Here is a 9,544-nt window from a genome sequence, read left to right as displayed (position 1 = left end):
ATGAAAGGTTTGTGGATCTAGTATTTAGAAGGACAAGTGTAGTGGAGGAATGAAAGAAACAAGATATCAGGTAAAGTTATATAAAAACAAACAAACAGACTATATTTTCAAGAATTATAGAAAAGGGTCAGTGGAACAATGAATGATCATTCTAGTGGAAAGGGTCACTGGAACAATGGCTGATCATTCTAGTGGAAAGGGTCACTGGAACAATGGCTGATCATTCTAGTGGAAAGGGTCACTGGAACAATGGCTGATCATTCTAGTGGAAAGGGTCACTAGAACAATGGCTGATCATTCTAGTGGAAAGGGTCACTAGAACAATGGCTGATCATTCTAGTGGAAAGGGTCACTGGAACAATGGCTGATCATTCTAGTGGAAAGGGTCACTGGAACAACGGCTGATCATTCTAGTCGAAATTACTATTATGTTTGTGAAATGATAGTACAATTAAATGATTAAGGTAATGAATATTATAAATGCAATTGTACTTACATAAAACTAAAATAAGTGTTTAAAAACAACTTGAGGGTAGTTGTTGAACCTACTATACACACTAATAAAATCACACACGATCGGCAAGTAGAAAAGACACCAAAAACAAAGACACAGCTGCTACAATAAAACTTAAACTTTCTCAGTATCAGAAATGATTTTCACTGAAAATTCCAAAACTACCCTCAAAATGTACATTCTCTCTGAAGTAGCCAACCAACCACAAAGGCATCAATTGTAAAACAACCCTGTATACAAAGAGCAATGAAAGATCAGAGAGTCTCCTCCACCAAATCCTTCTACAAGAAGTAACACCTGGGTTTGAAATAACCACAACTTTGATCAGACTTACAATGTTCCAGTTTCAAAACAATAATCTGCATGATATATGTGCAATAGATGAGGAGATATATAATATCTGCATACCATAACTGTTCAATATTGACATTTATATTAAAAAAAAGTTATAATTATGGCTTCACATACATTTCTTGAATAATAAAGTAATATTTGCTTTCAGTCATTTACTTAATTAAAGACAGTTTTAATTAATCATTGTACCCTCCAATTATTTGTCATGAAAATCGCTTATTTAAATTTATTCCACTCACATAAGTTACTTTTACTTATGGTAGCATACCATAGCCATGTCTATGAGAAAATTCTCAAAAAGGGTCCAGATGTGGTTGCTGGTATAAATTTCTTTCATTTCTACTTCCGTGTCAATGAAACAGTGGCTTAAGAAATTAATGTAGGCTCCCTTCACCTGAAAAAAACAAAAATCAAACACTTAACTTCACATCCATGTCTCGACCAACAAGAATCACAAACTACCATAAAAATGAAATTCTGCTAGCTGTTGAAGTATTTTTAGTTTTTACCAAATAATTTTTTCTTTACTTGTTTCCAATCTTGTGTTTTTCTTTCTTTCTTTTTTTTTGGGGGGGGGTAAATATTTTAAAATCTTCAAAACCAAGTTTAAACAGTTAATACAAGCATAGATACTTAATAATCTTTATACAAAGACTTTGATAGCACGATGAAATGTGATTAACACAGTATGATGTGTTTAACTGTTGGTTACTGATCTTAACTGCTTTTGTAATGCAGTACCCAAGTTATTCATAATTACTTCAAATATTTTGTTCTTATCTATTATAAGAATAGTTTGTTTGTTTTAGAGCAAAGTCGAATTGGGCCATCTGTTGTGTTTATTGCAGGGAATCGAACCCCGAATTTTAGTGTTGTAAGTCTGTAAACTTAACACTGTCCCAAAAAGGGATATATAAGGATAATAGAAAGTTAATTAAAATATATCATTTATAGCTTTACCAATATGAAAAAGTGACATATTGTAAGCTAATATAACATGATATAACAACAAAAATCTTCAGGTGGAAAGGGTTATCAAGGTTTGTCAGGAAATCAATGTATATATATATAACAAACACTGGCAAATAAAATACTTTGTGTGATCAATATGTCATGAAAAAGATAAATTAAACAAAGAGTCAATCCAATTAACATGAATACTGGATTTATATTTTGAAATTTTTATTGTAGTTTAAAAAAATAAGTTTCTATTATAAGAGCTTTTAAAATTCTAAATAACCACAGCCATCATGAGTAGTTTCAACTTAATCAGTGTATAAGAGTACATTGTTTCCATAATATAGGACATATTTCACAGTTGACGTACGTAACATCTTCATACAACAACTGTTACAAGTAAAGCCTTATCAGGGATACTTGAAAGGAATTGTTTATGGACCGCATCTATCTGCAAGTTTTTGGACAATGTTTCGAACTGGTAGCACAGATCTTCATCAATTCTAGACAGATGCAGTTCATTAAAAATGCCTGTCCCATATACTCTCTTCTGTCTTAACCTTCTTACAAGCAAGAATTATCATTATCAGGGATTGCTGTTAAAAGTTTTTGTAACCAGAAAGCTCAATCAGGCATTTCTGTAATTATTGTCAATAAAAACATCTGTTATTTGGAATCAAGTAATCCAGTGTTAAACCAAACAACAAGTAAAAAAAACCTTTCAATAAGAAATGAAAAATATATATACACTATTTTAGGTTTAACTAGACCTGGTGGTACATAAACTGAATTTAAAAGTTTTGGTCGACAGTTAAAATGTATTGAGTATTCATTTTAAGTTAAAGAAAACATCAGTTAACTAAAAGAAATATTATGTATATTAAATTCTAAAAATGTAACATTAATAGTAAAGTGTTTTCCACTTCTTCAACTATTGTAAGTAAAGCTTCTATTAACATAATGGATGAAACTTTAGGTAAACATCATGGAACTATTACATGAAGTATTGTCAGTCTTTGAATTAATACAAGTTTAAATCACACAAATAATCTAACATTTTACCAATTTAAAGCACATTAATTCAACTAATTCCAATTGAAAAGAAATACAATTTGCAAAAATGACAAAATTCTTTACTAAATACACATGAAGCAAGCCCTCATTTTTCAAAGTGTGAATTACATTGGAGACAATAATTTAAAGCTTAAGATTGGCATATAATTTGAAACACTGCTATCTCCTGTATGTTAGCTTCATGATATAAGCTAAACAAAAAAAGTGACTATATGCAGCAATGAAGTCTAAACCTTTTTCCACTCAAGTTTTAAAGAAGATGTAACAGTAAGAAAATATATAAAACTTCTGGAGCTTCACCATATTGTTGTAGTCCATGTTGCTACATGTGATCATGCAATATCTGATAGACAGACCTGAGTGTATAAATATTTTGTGTTAGAAAAGGCTGTTACGTACCCTTCCCAAAATTAACCATTTTCAGTGGCATAACACTACGTATAGAATGCTAACAATGTCAAAATGTAGTTCAAGCACATGTTGTTCCACAGACTTTACATTGCCTATAGTTTTTTACATGTGACTTGCTAATTTCCAAATTCAAAATAGTTTGAATATAAAATACTCAACCTACTGTGTACCATTGTCATCAATACATTTTTAGTTAATGCCATTAATATATCTTTAGTTACGAAAGGTAACTGCAACTATTGAAAACAGCATGCCTGACAGTACTTGACAGAACTAAATTTTATATTTCTTGATTATTTTTAATTATCCACTCTAATTATGTTAACATACTTTTTTAAGTAATAATTTATACTTGAAAATTATTTTGTTTGTTTATTTTAGAGCAAAGCCACATTGGGCTATCTGCTACATCCACCACAGGGAATTGAATCACAGATTCTAGCATTGTAAGTCTGTAAACTTACCAATTTCCCGCTGGGGGACGCTGAAGAAATAAAGCCTCCCCAGTGGCTCAGCAGTAAGTCTGTGGGCTTACACTGCTAAAACATTGAGTTTTGATACCTGTAGTGGGTGTAGCACAGATTGCCCACTGTGTAGTTTTGTACTTAACTACAAATAAACATAAACATGAAACTCAATGGTTAAACAAGGTAATAACATTTTTCAAATGGGAGGGGTGTCACTGATATTCTTTGATTTTTTTTTCATTCTTGCAGTGTGAACATTTAACCAAATTACACTGGACTTTGGATAAACTTACTAGACAGTATCTACGTTTGGCTTAAAAAGATTCATATAGTTTGAATTTAGAATTTTTATCATTTTCCTTAGGTGATAAAATTTCCAAAATTTTGCTGTGAGATACAGTTTTGAAAAACATCAAAAACACTTCCTTTCATTTTAGAAGTTAAATATTTTTTCACATTATCCAGAAAGTTCCACTTTTCTATATATACAGTCAGTTTCAATTTCATCAATATTTGTTAATTTATTTCTTTTGTTACTTGATCTCAACTTTTAAAATGGTATCATTTATCTGTGTCAAGCTAGTTATCATTATTTTCGCTAATAATATTCTTGGTGGAGATCAATTTATACCTATAAAATATAGTTTCTCTTCAATAAATGATAAATAATTTTATTGTGTATATCATTTGAATATAATAAACTTAACAATAATATTCAATACTAGGATATAAGTTATCAAAATATCTACTAAACATGTTAACCTAACTAGACCTATCTGGTGTCTTTTTATAAAACAAAATTTCTGTAGCTTTTGAACAGATATAATTTAACATGAAAGCATTTTCAGGAATAAAAATAATATCTACAGGAGCTCCAACTAGTCACTTTTCCAAAAAACAATAAATTACTGCTCAAGCCACTTTATTTACTCTACATTGACATAAATAGTTCTATCTAATCATATTCAAACACTGCTTGCAGCTAGTTTCAAAACTGTGTTCAGATCAAATGCTGTGAGGTCATACTTGGTTGGACACAAAGAGCTGTAGTAATAAACCAATAACACGGAAAGAAAATCATGTTAAAAATAGACACAGATAATTATATTCTCAAGTAATGGGAGTTTCTTAACAAACATAAACTTTTGTTTTAGGATAGGCTTTTTTCATTTTAATTTTCAAATAAAAAAATTATTAATTAAATGATAAAAGATCATTTCTAAAATATTTTTATTTAGAAATTATAGAAATATGGATAGAACTATTTTATTTAAATTTTGAAACTTAATATGCAGGTATGTACTTGATATCTGAAAGATGCTTTGTGGTCCAGATAGGGTTAAATTGCTCAACTCTTATAACTGAGTCTCGTGAACCAATTTTGACAGAAAGCACTTTATATAAAACTTACAGCAAAAAACAAATGTGTGGATAATGTTTTTGTATTTATGACAAAACTTCTAAAACTATCTGTTGCCGTTCTTAATTTTGAACTACAGATCAGAAGAAAATCAGCAGCAAGTAAGCAACACCTTAACACTCACCATCCATGATAAGAGACTGACAGTCACTTCCATAACACAAACACACAGTGTGTGGAATACTTTGTAGTATTGCATGGATTCAAACACAGCTAGCCAGTTCTAAAATCCAGAGCTCTATTAACCTGTACACATATGTACACCGAAACAAAGAATTAACCTATTGATATTCACTTTTTTAAGTTTTCAAATAAACTAGTTTGAAGAATAAGCATTTCTGAAGTTTGCCAGTGAAACTGTACAAACCTCAGGAAACTAAACTACAAAATCTCGTCTTGAATTCCTCAATTCCCTTCTTTTTTTTTCTTGGAAAGTAGAATATACACAAAGAAAAAATATACTAAATACAAAATGAATTAGATAAGGGGTGATATAGGAGAATATCTAATACAACTCTGTTACAAAGACTGCAAAATTATTTACTGCCAATTGTAAGAAACTTAAATTAATAAAGTAAAACATAAAAATACAGAGAAACTTGTTACAGCCACTTTAATCCTTCACATAGCAAAAACTAACATTTATATAAGGCACATTTAATGGCAAAAACAACACACTAGATGTCAAAAATTAGAAATATTGACAATTTTACATGAAATAGTAGCAATAACATGAAAAAATACTCACCTCTCATAAATAATCAACTTTCTAAATAATATCCAATGAAGGCAAGAAGAAAAATCATATACCATATTAGAAAACTCTGCACTCACTCTTACTAATAACCTTAAATGTTTATCAACAACAAATATTTTACAGCAATGTTAATAAAGATTGTTAGAAATATTAGACAACTATTATTTACCAGATTTTCCAGTTACTTTTCTCTGTTAAACAGTAACAATAAAAAATAAAAATTACAAATATGGAAGCTAAAGATTAGGAATACACATTCTGAATATAATAACATTTTCCTAATCAGTAAATATGAATTTTCTCACAAAGAGATAGATTATGAAATTTTTACTAGAAAATAATTTTGCAATAAGCATTATATGTTAAGTAATTCAAAAAACCATTTAAACAGTAAGTGTTTTTCTACACAACCTAACTAAAAGACAGCTAAACAAAAAAAAAAACTCTTAAGACTTGTCATATACAAGAAAACAGCTTATCCTAATTAGAGATCACTTACATAAGCTGTGTCGTAGAAAATACCCTTAAACTGTGTTGAGATGTGTTTTTAAGCCTGTATGCAGATTACAGTATTGTTTTAGGCATAAAGATCATAAGCCTATCTTCAGAACTTCTAATGAGGTATATGAATATAAATTTCCTAAATCTTTATAAGGTTCTAAGTGGTTAACAGTTCACATACAAGAACATGATAATTTAAATATTTACAACATGTGCTGAATGAATGTAATCTTATAAATATTGCAAACTGTGGTGTTTGTCCAAGCTTTTGTCTGTGTCCTGTTTACGGCAGCCCCTTGCCACATTGTGTTTGAAAAGCTGTGCATGCAGGCAAAGCTCAACATTCACTTTTGGAATGACGGGAGAACAGGCATAAATAATGTTGATGCCAAATTTTACTTTGCAAGCAGGATATTCTACACTAAATTTTTAAGAATTAATCATAGTATCATTCACATTTCAAAATGTGACATAACTTAACATGTTCACGAGATTGTGAGCCACCAGTGGTACATATGCATGTTTTCTGTTGGACATCGTGAACCACCCATGGTACACAGCACCCATAATTTATAACTGTACCTCATATCTCCAAGGTCCTATATGAAGCATATATTTTATACGGATAACTAAAATAAAGCCATGCCTTCCATCATGTACCACTGGTGGAGCATGGATGCCATATTGAAAGGACAACTGAAATAAAACAAACTTACATGATTAAATCAGTTTATATTTTAAAAAATTACATCTAGAGATTGGCATTAAATTTTTCATTGTGAGTAACTGAAGCAAGAAACACTAACTGAGACTTCTTTCATAACTAAGAAAACTGTTATGAAGACTGTAATATAATAAGGATAGAACTATTATCATCCACAGTAGGGATTATTTTATCTGATGTCCCTTTTTTATAACCATAAAATTGTGAAATATTCATAATTCTTCTAAAAAATGGCAAGATTAGGCTGAAAAAAAAAGATAAAAATCATTAAATATTATGATCATTTGATTATTATTACTTAAACCATAGTGTGCACCACCAGTAGCACATGAGAACCAAAGCTTAAATGGGTAAAGACAGGAAATCATGTACCATCGGTGGTGCACCCAAGAGAAAGTTCTCAATGCAGTCATTCTGTCATAAAACATAACATAAAGCCATAAAATTATCTGTATCTAAGGCCTTACGTTCCTATTGCATAATTAGAGAAATCACTTATGCCGCGAACATGTTAAAGAATAAAAATTTAAATTTACTGTATGTTATTGTTAAGCAGCTCTTAACATGACTGAAATGCTCAACAATTACTTTTCATGGTGGGTGGTATATGTAGCTCAGAGTTTTGTCTCTGAGTGAAACCAAGAGTGCAACATAATTAACCTATATAAAGTTCATGAAATAATTTAAATTGATGGATTAAATTTAACTTTTCCCATCACTGGAGACAGTACTTTTGCTTGTGAACCTATAAGTAGAAAACAACTTAAAATCCTCACTAAGGCGAACAGTGAACAAGAACTGCAAGTAAAGGTAAATCTATTGATTAATAGTCTTAATCAGAAAAGTTTGTTTATTATTATAATCCCAAAACTTTCAGCAGAAAAAAGTTTCTGATAAACAACCCTTCAAACATACTGCTCAAGTTTTGATCTTCCAAAAGCTAACAAAGATTTAAAACAATCTCACAATTAGACATTCACCCTTGGTATATAAAACAAGATTGTACTATTATTTATGAATATTTAGTAGCAAACAAGAAAATAAAAATGATTATTAGAACTTATATGATCATCAGTCAAATTGACAAATACTGTCTCACAAAAAAAAACACCTAAGATTAAACAGTGACAAAACCTACATATAAGTACCAACCTCTGGTAGACAATCAGGATGTGTAACCACTCTTACAATGTCATCCAAGGATAAAAGAGAGTGACACTTGATTTCTGTAAAAGCATTCTTTCCCTCAGTACAGGCTGCAAGTAGCTGGACCAAGTTAATGTGGTACTGAAGTGGTCCGGCTTCATCCATCCTCTGCCATTCTGACCTCATCATCTCCACCAGGTGACTAAAAGAGGCCTTGTCATTGTAAAATACAAGAGCATCTTCTCCAGCACTCACCAACTTTGAAGGAGAAGAAAATTTTAAAAATGAGTAATTTCCCAAAACTACAATATGCACAATTAACAGACTGTACATAGATGTGAGTAAAGTCAACCAATCATGTTGTAACTCTTTAAAAAAAAACAACATAGTTATGTGTGATATAACTATATTTGTACCATGTATTGTAAAGCTGTTCAATACATTTTAGAATTAAAAAAAAAGGTAAAACTGACATTCATATTTGCTCAGAGAAAATAATACTAGCATTATTAATAATTTACTCAGTTTGAAAACAGCTATATCATTTCATAAAGAATAAAACACGTGATACTGACTCATAACTTACAAATTCCTAAAAATCCCAAACTTCCATTTTGAAAGCCCTTTAGCTAATTTTCATAATTCTACAGCCTCCCATCACACCAAAATAAATCTGAAACGGGTGTAAGGCTGAAAAACTAGTGACTTTTAAACTGTGAAAACTATGAGTATAAAATGGCTTTTGTATTAAATGAAGCAGTTGTTGTGCCATTAAGAAAACAAATCAAATACCCTAAATATAAGTTGCTTAAAATGTATAATTTAAATAGAAAGACTTATAATATTAAAGAGCACCTGTATTCAAAATGAAAACATATGCTACATGTGCCATTATAACGAATTTGTTATTATATAAATTTATATTAATATCGACATTTGTTAGATTAAATTTATATTTAGAAACATACATAGCTCATACTGTTAAATATGTATTGTGAAACTCCTGCCTATTCTCTAAAGTTGTAGAAGATTTTTGAGAGTAAGAATCAATAATATACGTATGTACATAAATGCTTAAATGTAGCTTTATATTGTTACATAATATGAATTTTATAGAAATGCTCCACACACCTATAAATATAACCAATGCTACACACCAAAAAAAGTATCTATGATTACTTTGCTATAGTCAGTGTGCTATAAACTTTGGAAACTATAA

At 30.2% G+C, this 9,544-nt stretch overlaps 1 protein-coding gene across 1 annotated transcript in view; it reads right to left on the bottom strand.

Annotated features, from left to right (window-relative positions):
- LOC106460236 (inositol 1,4,5-trisphosphate receptor type 1-like) overlaps positions 1-9,544 on the bottom strand; it is a 109,320-nt gene that overhangs the window by 40,189 nt on the left and 59,587 nt on the right. Inside the window, exons 30-31 of the mRNA XM_022386900.1 lie at positions 8,332-8,583; positions 1,137-1,262 (exon numbers count right to left, since the gene is read on the bottom strand). Of these exons, the coding sequence (XP_022242608.1) occupies positions 1,137-1,262; positions 8,332-8,583 (378 nt within the window). The remainder of the gene's footprint in view (positions 1-1,136; positions 1,263-8,331; positions 8,584-9,544) is intronic.

The sequence above is a fragment of the Limulus polyphemus genome, unplaced genomic scaffold (genome assembly GCF_000517525.1).
Source record: "Limulus polyphemus unplaced genomic scaffold, Limulus_polyphemus-2.1.2 Scaffold732, whole genome shotgun sequence".
Taxonomy (NCBI): domain Eukaryota; kingdom Metazoa; phylum Arthropoda; class Merostomata; order Xiphosura; family Limulidae; genus Limulus; species Limulus polyphemus.
Note: the sequence above shows the minus strand (reverse complement) of the source record. Positions and strands in the feature narration are given on the sequence as shown.